Source organism: Acinonyx jubatus, chromosome E3 (genome assembly GCF_027475565.1).
Source record: "Acinonyx jubatus isolate Ajub_Pintada_27869175 chromosome E3, VMU_Ajub_asm_v1.0, whole genome shotgun sequence".
NCBI classification, from domain to species: Eukaryota; Metazoa; Chordata; class Mammalia; order Carnivora; family Felidae; genus Acinonyx; species Acinonyx jubatus.
The window spans coordinates 18,680,103-18,701,492 of record NC_069398.1 but is presented as its reverse complement, the minus strand read 5'-3'; the positions used below and the strand labels follow the sequence as shown (position 1 = coordinate 18,701,492).

At 51.2% G+C, this 21,390-nt stretch overlaps 1 protein-coding gene across 1 annotated transcript; it reads left to right on the top strand.

Annotated features, from left to right (window-relative positions):
- Nucleotides 1-308: 308 nt before the first annotated feature.
- Nucleotides 309-15,713, top strand: QPRT (quinolinate phosphoribosyltransferase). The gene is made up of 4 exons (XM_027051547.2): nt 309-461; nt 14,244-14,779; nt 15,093-15,224; nt 15,318-15,713. The coding sequence occupies exons 1-4, from the start codon at nt 449-451 to the stop codon at nt 15,534-15,536; spliced, it is 900 nt and encodes a 299-aa protein (XP_026907348.1). The 5' UTR covers nt 309-448; the 3' UTR covers nt 15,537-15,713.
- The last annotated feature ends 5,677 nt before the right edge of the window (nt 15,714-21,390 follow it).

Below are 21,390 nucleotides of genomic sequence, written 5' to 3'. Positions count from 1 at the left end.
ATATAGTGGGGGTCTGGCCTCAGGGGGGAAAAATAGGTCAAGTGAGAAATACACTTATTCAGAAAATCAGATTTTAGAACTAATGGGGAATTGGGATCTGAACCTAGGACCCAAGCCCGCGATTTTTCCAGGGCACCCATCAAAGAAGCTTTCCAGCTGTCACCAGCAGCCTCACGGCCTGGGGAAGGCTGGGTGTGTGGACGGAACGGGGTGAGGACTTGAGTTAGGCAAGAGCTCTTCCAGTCCAGCAGAAAGTGGAAGGAGGAGAAGGTGTGCACCGCCCCAGGGGTCCTGGCAGAGGGGAGGAGGGAGGGAGCCCCAGAGAATCTGGGAAGGGCTGGCTGGACCAGCCCCTTCCTTCTTCCTCTGGCGGTCCCACCCCCTCCGGCCTCCGAGGAGAAGGGGAACTGAGCAGTGCACGCCGCCGGTCCTGCAGCTTCAAGCGGTCATGGACCCTGAAGGTAGAGGAGGCTCCCAGGCCTGGCTTCCCCGTCCCTGTCTCACCATGTCCCCTATCCTGCCTCCCTCCCCATCCCAACACATCTCAGTCTCTTTCCCCCTTCAACTGCGCCTGCCCCCTATTCTCCTCCCTCCCCACTACTCTCTGCCCCCAACCTCTCTGAACCCCAAGCTCTCCTTCTGTCTCGAGGAGTCTACTTCTTACCTTCATTTCTCTTTCTATGGTTCCCCAACGAGTTCTGGGGAAGAAAGGGGCAGAAAGGGGCCGGAGCCCCCGGAAAGGAAAGGTCAGGGTGGTCTGGAGGAGGCCGCTTTCGCGAGCAGCTCTGGACTTTGCCCCTACATAGCTGGCGGGGGAGGAGGGGAGCAAAGTCCGGTCCTTTGTGCAGCCGGGTGGGGGAGGGGGCTGGAGCCCAGTGACTGCCTGGGGTGGGGGTGCCGTCGCTAAGGAGGCCGTGTGCACAAGGGTACGGGCCAGGCTCTGGAGTCCAAAGGCTCCTGTTTGAATCTGGGCTTCACCAGGAACAGGCTGTGTGACATTGGGCAGGTCACCTGACTTCTCAGATCCTCATTTCCTTGCATCTGTAAAATGACAATGAGAGCTCCCAGCTCACAAACGACAGACTCCTGGAAGGTATCTGGCCAGTGCCTGGAAGACAGGAGGGCCCTTCCTGAGCTCTCTGCATTTTCTCTTTCCCCACCCTGGGCTGTTTCTCCCCGGCTCTGACCTGCCTCCCCTGGTCTGAGGTATCTGCTGGCCCCACACACCTGGCACCTCTGGGTTGGCTGTGGAGCCAGCTTTTGGGGTCCAAGCCAGCTTTTGGCTTAGAAATGACCTCAGAGTCAGAGCCTGGGTTCAAGTCCTATCCCTGCCACATGCTAACTGTGTGACCTCGGACAGAACCGGGATGCTTCCACTCACTGTGCCTCAGTTTCCTCATTGATGAAGTGAAAACACTGCCTTCGCTTGGGTTGTGGTTCGGATTAAATGAGATAATACTCATGGTGCCAGCTACACAGAAATCACTTGATGTCGTTATGCCGGTGATGGTGTTGATTCCCCATGTGTGTCTGTCCAGCTCTGAGCCCTCCCAGATCCTGGTCCCATCTTTGGAAGCCTTGTGGGTCCATTTGCACCTGGACATCCCCCTGGCGTGTCAGACTCAAAGACCTCCCCTGACATCGGCTCCATTTCTTTCTTTTTTTAATTTTTTAAAATGTTTTTATTTATTTTGGGGAGACAGAGAGAGACAGAGAGAGAGAGACAGAGAGAGAGAGACAGAGAGAGACAGAGCATGAGCAGGGGAGGGGCAGAGAGAGAGGGAGACACAGAATCCGAAGCAGGCTCCAGACTCTGAGCTGTCAGCACAGCACCCAACGCGGGGCTCAAACTCACAAACCGCGAGATCGTGACCCGAGCCAAAGTTGGACGCTTAACCGACTGAGCCACCCGGGTGCCCCACGTCGGCTCCATTTCTGTCCTTACCTCACCATCCTCCTACTTGACCTCAGGGTCATTTTTGCCCATCCTCCCTCACACCCCAATATCCAGGCAGCTGCCGCGTCCTATGACTTGCCTTCACCAGAGTGTCACCTGAACCTCTTCCTTTTCTGTTCCCACCTCCCTCTGGGGGAGGAGCCTGGTGGAGGCTTCCTTTGTTTCAGTGCCTTCACTCTGGTGATGTTGGTGGACCTCTGGGCTAAGTCAGAAGGGTTGGCAGGGATCAATGTCCCGTGGAAATTAAGCCAGGAGGGAGCAGGCAAATTAAAGGGGTGAATCAAAAGCTGGGGACATGGGGGAAAGGGAGGGCAAGGACAGAGTTGGGGCAGAAGCAGGTGGCAGGCTGGTGGGCAAAGATGGAGAAGTCAGACTCGGCCAAAGTGTGAGCAGGGCGGGCCAGAGCGGGCCAGTCTGGGCGCAGGGTGCTGGTGCTGTGTTCTTTCCTTACAGCCTTGGGGGAGACACTTCTCACATACACATCCCGGCTCAATGTTCCTTGCCCAGGCTGTGGCAACAGCCTCCCATCTTGCATCTTTCGAGAACTCTAGGCACAATGTAAATATTTAAACGTCAAAGTGACTTCCGATCGAAAGTTTTAAGTGCTTTTCCCATTGCCCGTTGAACAAAACCCGAACTCTTTTCTGACATTCAAGGCCTGCTCGGTCTGGCCCCTTCCTGCGGTTCAGCTCTCTACTCTTGGGTCACTCTGAAATTCTGTAGATTGGTTTCCCACTTGTGCGGTGGGCGGTCCCATGTGGCCCTACTTGGAGGTAATTTCTCTTTCTAGGGAGAGAAGGAGATAAGAAAAGAACTTTATCTAGAAACTGCTGTGCTCACCAGCCTCTGTCTCCATCTGGCGTTGGACAAATGGATCAACAAATAAATAGATGGAAGAACGAAGCTGCCAGGGTCACACACATGGGTTCAGAGCCATCTGGCCAGGCATCGGCTCAGGCACTCTTTTTCAGTTGCTTCACCCCCTCCTCCCTGCAGCCCTGTGATTTCTTCTCTTTTCTCTTCTTTCTTTCCTTTTTTTTTTTTTTTAATCCTAAAGCTGTTTGTTGGGATAGTTCCCCACTCATGTTGACTCAGGGCTTTTAGTGCTGCTTCCATCTGAAGGAGCATCCTTCTGTGAGCCTTGCTTGTCCTTCTGTCGGCTGGCACAGGACGGTGGAGCAGCCCCCAGACAGCACCACGGTCTGCACGTGGCTGAACACGGTGGTGGTTTTTTGTAGCGTCCTGGGCACTTCACGCCAGTGAAGTAGGAGCTGGGGCTCTGCGCCAGGCGCTGCTTCTTGGGCTTCCTCTCCTCCTCTTCCGGGGACGGGGGGCAGGAGGTCCTTCGAGGGGCATGTTCTTGTGGGCGGATCTTCGCCTCCGGAAAACCTGTGATTTCTGCATGAAACTGACCCTCAGAGAAGTTAGTAGATTGCCTCAGGTCGCTCAGCGTGTAGGTGGCGGAGTAAGATTCCAACCCAGGTGTTTCTTTTTTGTTTGTTACTTTATTTTGAGAGACAGAGAGAGAGAGAGAGAGAGAGAGAGAGAGAGCACACTCACGTGCACGCACGCACGCATGCACGCGCGCATGAATTGGGGATGGGGAGAGAGAGAGAAGGAAAGAGAGAATCCCAAGCAGGCGCCACACTGTCAGCCTGGAATCGAACTCGAGACTTGATCTCAGGAACCATGAGATCATGACCTAAACCGAAACCAAGAGTTGATACTTAACCGACTGAGCCACCCAGGCGCCCCCCCCCCCCCGCCCCCACCCTGGTGTTTCTGACGCCCTGATCCACGGTGTTCCGAGGTCAGTAGGGAAGAGCCCTGGAACCGTGGGCGTGGTTTGCAGAGCTCTGAATGTTGACGTGATAAACATATGGCAATTTCAAAATATAATTTTGTGCTAGATTATGGCAGTGTGTGGTGAGGTGGGGTAAGTGAGGGGACTCTGGAGCCATCCTGCTTGAGTTTATGATCCTGACTCCCCATTCCCAGCTGTGTGAAATCTGTGAACTTTGGGTGCTACTTGCCCCTTCAGTGCCTCAGTTTCCGCAACTGTAAAATGGAGGAAATAATGGGACCTATCTCAAAGGGTCGTTGTGAGGATTGAATATGTCTATATATACATGTAAGATGCTTGGCACAGTGCTTCAGAAGGACTGTAAAAGTGTTAGGTGTTGTTTTATTTTATTTAAGTAATTTTTACCCCCAACATGGGGCTCAAACTCACAACCTCGAGATCAAGAGTTGTGTGCTTCACCCACTGAGCCAGCTAGGCACCCCCATCCTTTTTTTTTTTTGTAGTATTTATTTATTTTGAGAGAGACAGAGTAGGGGAGGGGCAGAGAGAGAAGGAGAGACAGAGAATGTCAAGCAGGCTCCGTGCTGTCATCACAGAGCCCGACCCAGGGCTTGAACCCACGAACCGTGAGATCATGACCTGAGCCGAAATCAAGAGTTGGGCGCTTAACCGACTGAGCCACCCAGGAGTCCCCTGACTTGGGTTTAGGTGGAACACATACCACCCCCATAGCTGCCGACACAGTCCACATTGTCACACACAAAAATAAGAACACACTTGTTACACTCATCTTGGGTGTGTTCACAGGAGCAAATTAAACGACCGAAGGAAAGAGGAAGGTGTGGAAGTTCTCATTTTGGCCTCGTCCCTCACGGCCAGGAGCCACCATCCAGTTAGAGCCACACAGAAGCACAGTAAGAATCAGTCCACCGTCCAGACAAGAACAGCAAAAGTGCCCATGGGGGAAAATCTTCATATATTCTGCCAGGGTCATCACTTTATCTGTATCTTTTTACATGATTTGTAAAGAAAAAAGGTGCAAGAGGGATGCCTGGCTGGCTCAGTCGGAAGAGTACACGACTCTTGTCATGAGTTCGAGCCCCATGTTGGGTGTAGAGATCACTTAGATAAATAAAACTTAAGGAAGGAAGGAAGGGAGGGAAAAAGGAAGGAAGGAAGTGGGAAGGGAGGGAGGGAGGAAGGAAGTGCAGGCAAGAAATATGCCATGATGCTTTGCATCCCCTCAGGAACAGGGATGCCAATTTTTTTAAATTTTATGTATTTATGTACTTATGTATTTATTTTTAATTTTAAATTTACACCCAGATTAGCTAGCATATAGTGCAACAATGGTTTTAGGAGTAGATTCCTTAGTGCCCCTTCCCCATTTAGCCCATCCCCCCTCCCACAACCCCTCCAGTAACCCTCAGTTTGTTCTCCATATTTATGAGTCTCTTCTGTTCTGTCCGCCTCCCTGTTTTTATATTATTTTTGTTTCCCTTCCCTTATGTTCATCTGTTTTGTCTCTTAAAGTCCTCCTATGAGTGAAGTCATATGATGTTTGTCTTTCTCTGACTAATTTCACTTAGCATAATACCCTCCAGTTCCATCCACTGAGATCATGTGAGATCAGTTGCAAATGGCAAGATTTCATTCTCTTTGATTGCCGAGTAATACTCCGTTGTATATATATACCACATCGTCTTTATCCATTCATCCATCGATGGCCATTTGGGCTCTTTCCATCCTTTGGCTGTTGTCGATGGTGCTGCTATAAACATGGGGGTGCATGTGCCCCTTTGAAACAGCATACCTGTATCCCTTGGATAAATGCCTAGTAGTGCCATTGCTGGGTCGTAGGGTAGTTCTATTTTTAGTTTTTTGAGGAACCTCCATACTGTTTTCCAGAGTGGCTGCACCAGCTTGCATTCCCATTAATTTTTTAATGTTTACTTATTTTTGAGAGAGAGAGAGCCCATGCTTGAGTGGGGGAAGGGCAGAGCAAAGGAGACAGGATCCTAGGCAGCCTCCACGTTGACAGCAGAGAGCCCGATGTGGGACTTGGAGTCATGGAACCACGAGATCATGACCTGAGCCAAAGTCAGACGCTTAACCTACTGAGCCACCCAGGTGCCCCGAGATGCCAATTTTAATGAAATTCTGGACAGCCAATGAAGAGATCTAAGTTACATCCCACAGGATAAAACTATGATCTCTGAAGTCTGGGCACCTTGAGAGAACTTTTACATATGACAACCGCAAGGATAGAAGGCGGGACAGGGTGTGACAGCCGCCCTCTGGGTGGCAGTTTCTAGGCAAGGTCTCCTCTGGCAGTTGCCAAAACAGCTCTCCCTTCTCTGAAGTTCCTTTCAGTAACAGCTGCTTCCCTCAGGAATCCCTTTTGTTGGAAATGCATGGGGTGGGAAGGCTGAAGCAAACCAGAGGTATTTGTTTATTTTTCACAAACGGAACACGGAGCCTGTAACATTCTCACTCAGCGATTCGCACGCCGAACGATGGATCTCAAAGGCTCCGAGAGAATAACCCCTGCTGGTGGAGGTTTCGTGGGGGTCCCAAAGCACCCGGCCTGGAGAGGGGAGACCTGGGTCCACCCTGGTCATTGTCCTGCCTTATCACTTCCTGGCTCTGCTCTGTAGGTAGTTTCCTCTACATTTCTGGGTCTCAGATCTCCACCTGTAAATATGAGTGAGCTCGAGCTTGAGGAACTGGGGGTAGGATTTGTGACAACGTGCCAGGCCTGTAGGCACTGACCCATGGTAGAGATGATTCTTTTCCTGCACTTCTGAAGCTCTCAGCTCTACGACAAATTGAAATTATGTTACCACATTGCAGTTAGAATCTTGGGGTGGGGGGAGGGCAGCCAAGGCATCAGCATTTTGCAGAGCTCCCCAGATGATTCCATTGTGCAGCCAAGGTTGAGCAGGACTGCCTTACCCATCCTAAAAAAACTTTCCTTGGGGCGCCTGGGTGGCTCCGTTGGTTAAGCATCCAGCTCTCGATCAAGCTCAAGTCCTGATCTCACGTTTGTGAGTTTAATCAAGTCGGACATTGGGGTCTGTGCTGGGCGTGAAGCCCACTTCAAAACAAAACAAAACAAAACAACCCACAACTTTCCTTGACCCTATGTCAAATGACGGTCCTCTCTTCCTCTTTCTCTCTCTTTCTTTTTTCCTTCCTTCTTACCTTCCTTCCTTCCTACCTTCCTTCCTTTTTTCATTAGAAAGATTTTTCAAACAAAAATAAACAGAAAAAGATGATGAACCCTCATGTACCCATCATGCAAGCCTCAACAACCACCAGCTTTTGGCCAGCCCAGCTCTAGCCACACCATTTCTACTTTCTACCTTTCAGGATTACCTTAAAATAAAGCCGGCTCTCCAGTCTTTTCATACATGAACATCTCGCCGTGTATTTCCTAAGAAAACATAAGGATGTTTCTTTTTATTGCAACCACAATACAATTATCACAACTAACTTTTCTTTAAAACAAAGTTAAAAAAAAAAGATCCTTAATGTGGGGCGCCTGGGTGGCTCAGTTGGTTCAGCATCAGACTCTTGATTTCAGCTCAGGCCATGATCTCATGGTTTGTGGGGTCGAGTCCCGCTTGGGATTCTCTGTCCCTCTCTCCCTGCCCCTCTCCCCAGCTTGTGCTCTCTGTCTCTTTGAAAACAAATAAACTTAAAAAAAAAAAGTCCTTAATGTTTTCAAACATCCAGTTGGTGTCCAAATTTTCAGTTGTCTCATTAATGCTCTAATTTGGTTTCACTTTGTTTGAATTAGGATCCAAATAAGATCCGTATGTTGCAATTGATTGGCATGTGTTTTAAGATTCTTTAAACAACTTTTTTTACGTTTTATTTTAGTTTTTAAAAATGTTTATTTTTTAAAATTTTTCTTAATGTTTATTTATTTTTGAGAGAGACAGAGACAGAATGTGAGTGGGTTAGGGGCAGAGAGAGAGGGAGACACAGAATCCGAAGCAGACTCCAGGCTCTGAGCTGTCAGCACAGAGCCCGACGTGGGGCTCGAACTCACAAGCTGTGAGATCATGACCTGAGCTGAAGTCAGACGCTCAACTGACTGAACCACCCAGGCACCCCTAAAAATGTTTATTTTGAGAGAGAATTTTGTTTGCCAGCACGTGAGCAGGGGGAGGGGCAGAGAGAGAGAGAGGAGAGAGAGAATCCCAAGCAGGCTCCACGCTGTCAGGGGCTCGATCCCACAAATCATGAGATCATGACCTGAGCCCAAACCAAGAGTCAGACACTTAACCGACTGAGCCACACAGGTGCCCTTACAGATTTTAGTTTTAAGTAATCTCTACACCCAACATAAGACTCAAACTCACGACCCCGAGATCAATGCTCTACTGACTGAGCCAGCCAGGCACCCCTGTTTTAAGATTCTTTTAACCTTTTCTTTTTCTTGCACTGTATTTGTTGGAAAAATTAGACTGTCCTCTGGTAGAGTTTCCTATGGTCTGAATTTTGCTGGCTGTATTCCCATGGTAGAGTTTAACATGTTCCTTTGTCCTCTGGTTTTCTTGTAAATTGGTGGTTGCATCTAGAAGTCTGATCTTACTCTGGGTTGGCTATTTGGGCAAGAGTATTGCTGGGTGGTGATGTGCTCTCCTGTCAGGAACACCCAGTATCTAGTTGTCTTTCTTCCTGATTTTCAGTGCCCAGAGTTCACTGGGGTGCAAGGTGGTGCCTGCCTTTTTTTTTTTAAAGTAGGCTCCCCAGCCAGCACGGAGCCCAATGTGGGGCTTGAACTCACGACCCTGAGATCAAGTCAGATGCTTAAGAGTCAGATGCTTCACTGACTGAGCCACCCAGGCACCCGTGCCCACAGGTCATTGCCATCCTTCCAACCCTATGCCATTTAGAGTTCATTCCCAACCCCCGACAACCACTATTCTGATGTCTGTCTCTTTGATTTGCATTTTCTGGACATTTCATATAAATGAAGGCAGGAGGTGTGGACTTGTGTGAGCACAAGTGAGCATAGGTTCTTTTTTTTCCTCTTTTTTTTTTTTTTTTAAATAATCTCTACATCCAACATGGGGCTCGAACTCATGACCCTAAGATCCAGACTCACTTGTTCTACTGACCAATCCAGCCAGGTGCCTTGGAGCATGGGTTCTTAGCCCTTATGTGCATCTGAGTCACAGGGGAAGCTCTTCCAAAACTTGGATGCCTGGGACCCACCCAGAAAGATTCTGATTCGGTTGGTCTGGGCTGGGGCTGAGCAGCAGACTGTCTGAAAAGCTCCCCGGGGAGCAGGGCCCCCTGCTCTCTCAGCTTCTGCCAAGTAGAGTGGTCACACCCACCGCCACCACTTCCTCTCCTCCCATGTACTCCTTGACCATGACCATGTGGCTTCTGCCCCCACTACCCAGTGCTAAGACTGCTCTGGCAATGGCCTCCCAGCTGCTAAGTCTTATGCCCATTTGCAGCCTTCCTTCTATTTGCTTCTGCTCACATCCTACTTCTTGAAACCCTCGGCTCCAGACGCCCACTCCCTCCTGGTGCCACTTCTCTTTTTAAATACTGGTGCTTCCCAGAGCCCTCCTCTTCTTACCTGACCTGATGATCTTACGCGTTGCTATGCTTAGTCATCACCCATGTCTGCTGGTGGCTCCAAAATCCCCGTTCCTCACCCAGTGTCTCTCCGAACTCCAGGTCCCACCATCAGGACACGGCCACGCACGTTTTTCTGCTGGCAGCGCAACCTTAACATCTGCAAAGCCGAAGCCACTCTTTCCCCCCAGCTCTGCTGCTTATTTATACGCTGTGGCACCAGGGCACGACGCAGGACGCTCCTTGACATCCAGCGTCTGTACTTGTAAAATGGTAATAATTCCCTGTGGTGGGTTTCCGAGGAGAGAGCCTGAGAGAAGTGCGGTGCCCACGGCGGGCACGCGGGCTGCTGGTTTCTGCTGTCCCCATCCTCCACCCTGAACTTCTTATGTCAGTTTTCAGCTACTCACGGCAGAAACCCAAGGCTTCTGCATCTCATGAGCTGCTAATTCCGGTGGCGCCTACAGCTTTCACGTTTGCCCCTGTTTGCTATTCCTATGGTTCCTGCCCAAGTTCAGGGCTTCGTCTCTTTTTTTTGTCTGGCCAATCGCCTCAGCCTCCTTTTGCCTCCCAACCGGTCTCCAGTTGGTGGATGAAGTTATTCTTCTAGAACAAAATCATAATTCTATAATTTTCTTGCTTGGGGCACCTGTCTGGCTCAGTTGCTAGAGCATGCGACTCTCTAATTAAAAAAAAATTTTTTTTTAATGTTTATATTTATTTTTGAGACAGAGACAGAGCATGAGTGGGGAGGGGCAGAGAGAGAGGGAGACATCGAATCCAAAGCAGGCTCCAGGTTCTGAACTGTCAGCACAGAGCCCGATGTGGGGCTTGAACTCGTCAACCGCGAGATCATGACCTGAGCCGCTCAGACGCTCAACCGACTGAGCCACCTAGCCCGTCCTTAATTTTTTTTTAATGTTTATTCATTTTTGAGAGACAGAGTGTGAGTGGGGGAGGGGCAGAGAACGAGGGGCTCGAACTCACGGACAGTGAGATCATGACATGAGCTGAAGTCAGACACTTAACCCACTGAGCCACCCAGGTGCCCCTTCAAGCATGTGACTCTTGATCTCAGGGTTGTGAGTTCGGGCCCCATGATGGGTGTAGAGATTACTTAAAAATGAAACCTTAAAAAAAATAGTAATTCTCTTGCTTAAAATTCCGTGATGGCCCCTAAGTTCTGTCCAAATTGCTGAGCTAAATAATTCAGTCCTTCTTCACTCTGGCCATCCCTTTTCTTCCCCAAAGTCCTCCCTTACAAACTTTCTCTCTTTTCTTACTTTTGACCCTTGAACACCTGCTTTTTCAGCCTGAAATGTCTCCCCACCCCCTCCCTACCTCGTAACTCTGCCTGGAAAACATTACTCATCCTTCAAGGCCACTAAAACCACCTCCCCCTTCCTCCTGGACACTTAGTCATTTCTTCGTCTTTGCTCCCACGACCCTTGGTAAATGTTCAGCCACCCTTTGGCAAACACATCTGCTATGTGCCAGACAGTGTTCCCGAGGGCTTTGCAAATACTAACCCACTTAATTTCCATACAACCCTGTGAGGCGATTATTTTTGTTATCCCTGTCACAAAGGAGGCAGCTTGGGGCCCTGGAGATGTTCAGTCACTTGCCCAAGATAACTCAGCTGGAGGTGGCTGGGGCAGTACTGGAACGCAGGCCTTATGGCCCCAGTCTGGGTTCTGGTTCCTCGAACTGGGCAGCCTCTCTACTTGGATGAATATCATTGAACACCTAGTGTGAAGCTAAATAACATGAAATCGCCAATACGTGACCATCTTTGACCTGTAAAAGCGGCACATTTGTATGGTTTGGTGTGTTAGGCACTTGAGACAGAGCAGAGAACTCTCTGGATGGACGCACTTTTGTCCCTAGAGAGACAACAGTAGAGCGTGGATGAAGAACAAGGAGTCGACTGCGCATGTGGCCTGATTTAGGAGGTGTGCGAGCGCCCCTGCCGAGGAACTGATGCCCCAGAGAAGACCTGAAAGAGGTGTAGAGGTGGAGGAGGAGTTTGGGGTGAGGGGAAGAAGGGAAGGGACTTCCAGGCAGAGGCACAGGCTTGGAACAACATAGGCTGAGGCCCAAAAGCTAAGAGGAAGAGCTGCCCATTCTGTCACCCAGAAATTACTCCTTGGCGCAGAGCAGGTGTTCAATAAGGACTTGTCAAAAAAGTAAATGAAAACGGGGGTGCCTGGGTGGCTCAGTTGGTTAAGCGTCCGACTTCAGCTCAGGTCACGATCTCGAGGTCTGTGAGTTCAAGCCCCGCATTGGGCTCTGTGCTGATGGCTCGGAGCCTGGAGCCTGTTTCGGATTCTGTGTCTCCCTCTCTCTCTACCCCTCCCCTGCTCATGCTCTGTCTCTCTCTCTCTGTCAAAAATAAAAAATAAACATTAAAAAAAAAGACTCAATGAAAACAACGGAGAGAAGGGTCAGCTGGAACTGACACAACGAAAGCGGGCATCTAAGCAGGAGAGTACGTACTTTTTTATTGTCTTCAAGTCAGGTTTAATGATTTATCATTACAGAGAGCAAAATTCACCCTGTTTTATGCTTAGTTCTATGAGTCTTGGCAAACGCATCAGTGGTGCAGCCACCATCAGAGACAAAATATAGTTCAGTCCTATCCAACCCCCCCTCCCCGGGGCGGGGGGGGGGGGGGAGGGGGCTGCTCCTTTGTGGCCCGCCCCTCCCCCACCCCGCCCCAGGAAACCACCAGTCTGTTCTCTTGCTGTGGTTTTTGTCTTTTCCAGAATGTCATGTGGATGAACTCAAATACCATGTAGCCTTTAGAATCTGACTCCTTGGAATACATTGGAAACGTGTCCCTGTCGTGTGTGTGTGTGTGTGTGTGTGTGTGCGCGCGCGCGCGCTCGGTTCCTTTCTTTGTTGCCCAGGAGAATTACCCTGCAGGGGAGTCTCACAGCTTGTTTACCATATACTCACCGGGTGATGGATTCAGATTCACTTTAAAAAGCAAACACCACTGCATCTGGTATGGATGCCCTACGTCCGCTGGCTGGACGGTGAATGGTGGAGATGGGAACCATGTCTTTGTCGGTTTTACTGTTGGCTCCCAGCACCCGCCAGGGCACAGACGGTTCTGAGGGAGGAATGGAAGCCACATGGGGCAGAGTGTGGGACAGAAGGGCCAGGTGCAATCACTGAGAGTGAGGGTAGGGAGTGGGGGGCGCGGCGTGCAGATTGGGTGCTTGGCGTTGGGGGAGAAAGGCTGGGCAAGAAGGGCCTTATTCTGAGAGTAGAGCAAACCAGAATGCCTGGTCTTTGACTTGGAGCAAAATGAGGAAGCAAAACAAAACCCTGCAACGTGCTATCCAGCCTTCTCCCCCCTCCCCCAGAGGGGCCACGAGTTCTGTCCTTGGCTCGAGCACAGGAGGCTTCAGGTCTCCTCCTGGCCGACAGATGGCGATGTCGCACCGTGTCTGAGCTCGGCCTCTGTGGTCACCCACTCTTTCAACAGACACGAGGGGCCCGTTAGCGGCTACACGCTAGCGGGAACTACCACCTTGTCCGCAACTTTTTTTTACAGGGAAAGGACTCACCCACACTCCTGAAGCTGTGCCTCATAGAGCAAGGGCTCAAACGCAATTTTCCCCTGCACCTTCCTCCTTGTACCGCCCCCATCTCTAGAGAGAGGACAGTTTGTGGAAACATCAGGCGTGGGAGGAGTCTACAAGCAAGAGAGCAAAGGCAGAGGGGCCCGGTTGGTCTGACCCTGCCACCAATTTGCTGTGTGACCTCAGCCGACCTGCCTCTTCCCAGTCTCCACATCTGTAAAAAGCCGAGCTTCCAGCTGGAAAACCCTTGGTGCTGTGGAGCACACACATTCTGCTGGAAGCTTCCACTCACAACTAATCCTCCTATGCCAGGCAGATTGGAAAGGCTGCTGGTGACTTTTAGGTGCCTTCTCTTCCAGTTGATAAATAGCTGTTGATCTAGCACTAGGTTTGACACATAAAATACAGGCCACTCAGTTAAACTTGAATTTCAGATAATCGGATAAATTTCAAGTGTAAGTATGTTCTAAATATCACGTAGGATATATTTATACTAAAAAAAGGGGGGCACCTGGGTGGCTTAGTTGGTTAAGTGCTCAACTTGGGCTCAGGTTCATGATCTCATGGTTCGTGGGTTCGAGCCCTGAATGGGGTTCTCTGCTGACAGCTCAGAGCCTGGAGCCTGCTCTGGATTCCGCGACTCCCCCTCTCTCTGCCCCTCCCCTGCTCACTCTGTCTTTTTCTCTCAAAAATTTTTTTAAAAAGTTAAAAACAGGGGCACCTGGGTGGCTCAGTCAGTTAAGTGTCCGACTTTGGCTCAGGCCATGATCTCACGGTTCGTGGGTTCAAGCCCTGCATCAGGCTCTGTACTGACAGCTCAGAGCCTGGAGCCTGCTTTGGATTCTGTGCCCCCCCCCCCCCCACCTCGCTCACACTCTGTCTCTCTCTCTCAAAAATAAATAAACATTAAAAGTAAAAAAAATTAAAAAATTTAAAAGCAAACTTGATGTTTGTCAGAAATTTAACTAGGTGCCCTGTATTTTTATTTCCTTAATGGGACAACCTTGTCCTGCCCACAAACCCCTCTTCCAGGACCCCCACGTCTTCGTCCTGATTGGCTAGTCCCCAATGTAGCTGGTTGTTAAAAGTTCTTATCCCCCCTAAGGTTTTATTTTTAAGTAATCTCTACACCTAGCACTGGGCTCCAACTGGAAACGGGGAGATCAAGAGCCACAGGCTCCCTGGACCGAGCCAGCCAGGCGCCCCACTGGTCCTTACATGTTTTGACAACCACCCCTGACTACGGGCGAGGGGGCCAAAGCATAACCTGTTCTCTGTCTTTCCTTCCCAGGCCTGGCGCTGCTGCTGCCCCCCGCCACTCTGGCCGCCCTGGCAGACAGCTGGCTCCGAGAGGACTGCCCAGGTCCCAACCACGCAGCCTTGGTGACGGGGGCAGCCCCCGCGCAGGCGGCGCTGTGGGCCAAGTCCGCCGGGGTACTGGCCGGGAGGCCTTTCTTCGATGCCATCTTCGCCCAAGTCAACTGCCAGGTCTCCTGGCTCCTCCCCGAGGGCTCCAAGCTGGCGCCCGTGGCCCAGGTGGCCGAGGTCCGGGGCCCCGCCCACTGCCTGCTGCTGGGGGAGCGGGTGGCCTTGAACACGCTGGCCCGCTGCAGCGGGGTGGCCAGCGCCGCGGCCGCGGCAGTGGAGGCCGCGCGGGGGGCCGGCTGGGCCGGGCACGTGGCGGGCACGAGGAAGACCACGCCAGGCTTCCGGCTGGTGGAGAAGTACGGGCTCCTGGTGGGCGGGGCCGCCGCCCACCGATACGACCTGGGAGGGCTGGTGATGGTGAAGGACAACCACGTCCTGGCAGCCGGTGGTGTGGGAAAGGTGCGTGTCCGGCCGGGCCCCTGCCCGGCCCCGCTCCCACCTCCCCCGCCGCAGCCCTTCCCCTCTACCTGAGACTCCCCGACCACGCCCTGGGGGGTTGGGGGGGTCTGCTAGACCCCTCACGCGGTCCCTCCCCCCCCTCCCCCCATGTAAAAGAAGCCATCCTGATGCCAGACGTTCTCATGAACCCAAACCCAAGCTTGTTATCCCCCCGGGGCCCTTCCAACGCCAGGCCCAGCTCACTGTGCCCCGTGTCAAGTGCCCCTGTCCTCGCCCTCACCCTCCCGTCCCCTCTGCCCCCTCTGCCCGACAGGCAGTTCGAGGCGCCCGGCAGGTGGCCGACTTCGCCCTGAAGGTGGAGGTCGAGGTGGGCAGTCTGCGGGAGGCTGTGGAGGCGGCCGAGGCAGGCGCAGACCTCGTCCTGCTGGACAACTTCAGGCCCGAGGTAAGGTGGGGTCTGCTTCCCGGGAAGGGGCCGCCGTCCCGTGCTCTCACCTCCCCCCCCCCCCCCCCCCGGGCTTGTGTTTGTGTCCCGCAGGAACTGCACGTCACGGCCGCTGCGCTGAAGGCCCGCTTCCCGAGTGTGGGCGTGGAGGCCAGCGGGGGCATCACCCTGGCCAACCTGCCTCAGTTCTGCGGGCCCCACATTGACATCATCTCCCTGGGGATGCTGACCCAGGCTGCCCCGGCCCTGGATTTCTCCCTCAAGCTGTTTGCGGAAGGCGCCACTCCAGTGTGCCACGCCTACCGGACCTAAAGCCAAAGAGGGCGCCCCTGGCAGGGGAATCACAGTTTCTTGGGCCCCTCGAGTCTGCAGTACAGGACTCTCGGGGCGTTAGCCTGGGCTGACGTCTGGCTCTGCCTATGTGGGGGTGGAGGGGCTGATTTCACCTCTGCTCATCTGTAAAATGGGTCTGATAAATGATCAACCTTATGGATTTCTTTGGGTGATAATTAACACATAAGAAGTGTTCAGTAACTCTTAGAAATTCCCATAGTCCGTCGATTCTGAGATAGGCCTTTTTTCACATACTACCTTCTCCCACGTCAAAGTGCGTCTTTAACCAATGGCGTCTAGTGGTCACCATCAGCCAGGCGTCAGTAATCACATAGCCATGCATCATGGCCCTAGCATGCAGCTTGTAGATAAAACATGATAACAATCTATGTTTGAAATAAGTCCCAGACAGCTCTTTTAGCAAATACCAGAAAGAACTGCTACATGATAAGAAAACATTGGTCGAAGTGTAATTGACAAGTCTCTTTTCCAGTAATAGCGTGTGTGTTTTAAGGTCAATGGCAGTTTATATTTGAGGGTATATGGCATCAGGTCTGGTATTCAGCTAGAACATTCCACTGGGTCGATGCCCGTGTTGTACTGGGTATTCAGTGTGTTCCGTCTCTCCTCTGACTCCTGTTACCACCTCCTTGGAGGAGGTGAGAACCTGACCATTCACTTCCAGGGTTTCCAACCTAGATGTGCGTCACCATTGGGTGCCGAGGGCCTTTTAGGTTCTGGTCCCATTGCGCTATCATCAGCTGGGAAAGGAAGGTGGGCAGCTGGGGCCAGAGCAGAGGTCACCTGAGGGAGGAGGGATGGGGCAGGTGGAAGTCCATGTTCAGACATCAACTTTTCCTGCTAAGTCAAGACTCAGGGGTCTAAGCAGAGGATCTAAATCCAGCTTCCCAAACACACTCACACACCTGAGGTATCACTCACTTGTTTGGCTACTGTACCCTCACTTCAAGCCCGGGGAGCTCGCCTCTCTCTAACCCTTCGGGCAGGAAAGGACATGAGGGGTCCCTCAGGGCAAAGCGGCTCCTGAGATGACTTTCCAGAAGGGCTCCCTTCTGGAGCCACCTCTTCCCTCCTAGAACCCACTGTCTTCTCTGCCCTTTGCCAGGAGGAGAGAAAAACAGCTTGTCCACAAAGCCCCTTCCCCAGGGAGAGCCTGGGGCATCCCAGTCTGCCTTGAGGGAGGTAACCTCAAGGGGGGAGGTCTCCCCCCTGTCAGTGCTGGAGACCCCTTGCTGGGAAGGGAGCAGATCAAGAAAACAATGAGCTCATCTCAGATGTGAAAGCCCCAGACAAGCCAAGACCATCATTCACACACTAATTATGCACTGAGTGCCTGCTGTGGCCAGGCTGAGAGCACAGAGTGGAGAATAATCTAGCAAAGATGCCGGGCGGAAGTGGTAAGCTGCTGCCTTTGGTGATGCCGTGGTCTGAAGGGACCATTCTCACAGGACACAGCCCAGTCGTGCCACCTGGGGCCGCACCTGTTCTCTTTAATACACACTTCCACCCCTGGGTCCTCCTGTCCTTTCTCCAGGGAAAACAGTCGTGCTCGGCTAGGCAGACTTCCCGGCTCTGGAAGAATTTAGATCTCTGAGCCTCAGATCCCCAGACCCGGAGAGGCATAACTGAACACCGATAGAACTGGGGGGATGGGGGGGGCACTTCTGAGTATCAAAATAAGGAAGTCAGGATTCCTGGATGCGCTGGGAATGGGAAGGCAAAACACTTGGGGTCCAGGAGGGAATCAGTGCCTGACAGAGGCAGAAGGGAGAAATGTACCAGGAATCTCAAACTCAAAGCCTCCGGGACCTAAGCTGATAAAATACTTGGGAGAAGCTGGAATAAGACAAAGCTGAGTGGGCGGCGGCCAACGGCACCCACCAAATCCCAATTAAGACAGAAAAAAGAAATCTACCAGGCTGAGTCTCAGGCTGCCTTGAAGGCAGAAATGGGTCAGCCCTACAGGCACCTCCAGATCGGAGAGCTGGGAGAGGATTCCATTACCAGAGGAAAAGGAAATGGATCCTGAGCAGGCAAAAACAACACATGCCTTCCTTGCCAGGGAGTGGATTTCCAGGCAGAGGGGAGGGCAAGGGCAAAGGCTCAGAGGTGGGAAATGACTTGGATTGTTTGGTGGAAGATTTGAAGATGGGATCAAGAGAGGCGAGATGGCTAGGAGCTGGGCTGGGTCCAGACCACGAGATGGTAGGTCAGAGGACTTGGACTCTGTCCCGAGAACAATCAGACCGAAGCTGGAAAGTGAGATAAGCACATTTGCAGTTTAGACCGAGTCCGTGGCACAAAGATGCGTTCGAGGGGGCTGCAGTGGCTGCAGGGAGCCCAGGAGGAGGCCGATGCAGCCCCTCAGAGCTCTGAATGTGGGTTGTGGCAATGTGGGTGGAGAGAAGGGACTGCGGTCAGAGGGAACAGCATGCGCAAAGGCTCAGAGGGCAGATGGAGCCCCATGGGTTCGTGGCAGTAGGAAGAGTTGGGTGTGGCTGTGGGAGTTGGGGGGTGGGGTGGAAGGAGCGGGGGGGGGGGGGCAGGATTGGGAGAAGAGAAATCTCACACCTCACCTGATATCACCCTATCAGGTACACTTCCTTCTTGCCTGGCCAGCCTGGGATTGGGTTTGGATGATTTCTCCCAAGCTGCCCATGCCCAGTAAGACCCATGCTCATCATGGCGAGTGTGCCCATCAAATCGGGTGCTGCAGTGAGCATATAATGCACCATCAACGCTGGCTGGTGGGTGGGCGGGAACACCCATTGCCTGAGCGCCATAGCTCAGCCCGGGTAGGTGGGTCTCTTTCCCTCAGTGCTCGTGAGGGGTGGGGGTGAGCGTCTCTATTTTACCCGTGAGGAAGCTGAGGATTTATGAAGTTAAGAGAGCTGCTCAGGGTCGTACATCAATAAAGTGGCGGAGCCGGGTTTGAAATCCGTCAGCCACTCATTCAATAAATATGTATTCAACACCTACTGTGGTACCAGGCACAATTCGAGACGGTGGATATACAACAATGAGTAAACAGACAAAAATCCCTGTCCTTGTGGAGTTTATATTCTATCAGGGGGGTGCGGGGGGGACGCGGGGGGGGGATGAGGTGGAGACTAGACAATGAAAATATTTGTACCTAAGAATACCACATGTCGAGTCCCCTCTTGACCACCAGAGGGCGCTGCGATCACACCACCTTTCCTTTCTCTGCTTCCATCTTCCTTTCTGGGCTCCAAAGATACCGGCCAAGGAGGCTATGAATACACAGTGCAGCTGCTCAAGGATGGAAACGGAGGAGAGGTGTGCCACAGTTCCTTCTTCCACCCACTTCCCCAGCTTACTCCCCTGACCACATCTCCATCCAACCGTTCAAGGTCTCTCAGCGATTTTATAAGGCCCTGTGGACTCCAGAGGTTACCCAAGTGTTATTCACTCACCAACCCATCCACCCTGCTTCCATGTCCTCGTCCCTGTTCCCAGCCCTCCACCCGCCAACTGGGGCATCGAGTCCAGCGGGGGCCGGGGCCGGGGAAGGCAAAGAGGTCACACCAGGCTGACAGAGTCAGTGAACTCAGTGGGCATGAGTTTTAGCGTGCCAAGGCCAGTTAAAACGTGAAGGCATTTAAAAACGGCAGGACATTATTAGCAAACCAAACCGTATCTGAAAGCAATTCAACTTCGGATCTTTAAAAGATCCCACTGTGGCATTATGCGGTGTGGACACGTATATTAATTTATCGCCAGCCCTTCAAGACAATATAGTAGGTAAAATTCCATAAATATTTCAGTACCTGTGGACTCTGTTCCAATCACTTCCCGAGTAATAGATCATTTTGGCAGTTACTTGGCAACATTTTAAGACCTGCTTTCTGAGGCCCTAAGTAGCTCAGCTTGTAAAACCAATCTACAAAGTACTGAAGGGAATCTGACCGTAAGGCTGTGAATAACGTCTCCATTGATCCCTGTACACCTCAGATTTATGCCAGATGATGAGGGCTTTCTTCATTTCAGGTATGTAGCGCTCTTTACTTTTTTTATTTTTTTATTTTTTTAAATTTATTTTTTTTTCAACGTTTATTTATTTTTTTGGGGACAGAGAGAGACAGAGCATGAACGGGGGAGGGGCAGAGAGAGAGGGAGACACAGAATCGGAAACAGGCTCCAGGCTCCGAGCCATCAGCCCAGAGCCCGACGCGGGGCTCGAACTCACGGACCGCGAGATCGTGACCTGGCTGAAGTCGGACGCTTAACCGACTGCGCCACCCAGGCGCCTCTGTAGCGCTGTTTAGACCACTGGAATCCAGTACAGCGCTACTGGAAAATGATCAGAAGCAGAGATCCTCAAACATATCTCTATTTGGTGGGTTGCCGGGTAACCTCTTTTCCTCTCTCCCAGCAATTCAGCTGAGGGATTCCAAAGCCTCAGACAGTACCAACGAAGAGCTACCCCGCAAGCCCCTTGCTTCTTGATATTTGGTTGCTTTTTAGCCAAAGGAGAGCAGTTTTGTTCGAATAATATACCAGTATGTGAAGGACAATGCTGATTTCCTAAAGGCTGGAATAAAAATCGTTCTTCCCATATGAACAAACAACAATAAAAGCCCCTTAACGGCAATCTCACCGAGAACCCAAACTATGTCATTTTTAGTTTTTGCGCGATTTGCTTTGTTTTCTCGAACGTTGCGAGCCGGAAGGGGAATTTATTGAGATTTGGCAGTTGTTTAGGTAAAGGATTGTACTTGACACAGTTTTGTATTTGTGGTAAAGTAACTACCCAAATAGATGGATGATTTCAGGGGCTAAGCCAAGACTTGAATTTTTTTTTAATTCCAATCTAATGAATTCTAATGAATGAAAAGTATATGGGGGAAGACAGAGAAGGTGCAAGAAAACTGTTTTCCATGACCTGTCTGTGGCAACAATTCAGGGAAGCTCTGCATACAATAATTAAAGGAGAACCACCAGTTAATTTATCCTCACCTTTATTTTTCATTTGTTAATTAATTCAGTTACCATGGTATAAAATGAAGAAGTGAAAATCTCTATGCACTCCCATTCCCTGGAGAGAACCACTTTTAAGAAGTTTTTAATTCTTCTGGTGGCTCTCTTGAATTGTAAAGATGATCCTTTATAGCTTTTAAAGCTCTATGGACTCCCTGTGTGAAGGAGAAAGAATTTAGCTTATACACACTTTTCTTTATTTTTGTTAGTTTCGCTATTTTTTAAAAAAATGTTTATGTTTGTTTATTTTTGAGAGAGAGGGAGAGACAAAGTATAAGCAGGGGAGGGGCAGAGAGAGAGGGAGACACAGAATCCGAAGCAGGCTCCAGGCTGTGAGCTGTCAACACGGAGCCTGACGTGGGGCTTGAACCCTTGAACTGAGAGATCATGACCTGAGCTGAAGTCGGATGCTTAACTGACTGAGCCACCCAAGTACCCCTTTATAAAGTTTTTTTTTTTTTTAAGTTTATTTACTTACTTTGAGAGAGAGAAGGAGCACTCATGGGAGGGACAGAGAGAGAGAGAGAGAGGGAGAGAGAGAATCCCAAGCAGGTTCCCACTGTCAGCACAGAGCCCAGTGTGGGGCTCAAACTCATGAACCATGAAATCATGACGAGCTGAAATCAAGAGTTGGTCACCCAACCGACTGAGCCACCCAGGTGCCTCTGAAGTTCACTTATTTCTAGAGAAAGAGAGAGTGTGCGCACATGAAAGTAGGGGAGGGACAGGGAAAGAGGGGGGAGGAGAGAGAGAATTTCAAGCAGGCTCCACCCTGTCAGCGCAGAGCCCAACGCGAGGCTCAAACCCACAAACC

Coding starts and splice junctions, on each gene's coding strand:
- QPRT (XM_027051547.2), top strand. Junction 14,780..15,092: donor CAGCCGGTGGTGTGGGAAAG/GTGCGTGTCCGG, acceptor TCTGCCCGACAG/GCAGTTCGAGGCGCCCGGCA. Junction 15,225..15,317: donor TGGACAACTTCAGGCCCGAG/GTAAGGTGGGGT, acceptor TGTGTCCCGCAG/GAACTGCACGTCACGGCCGC.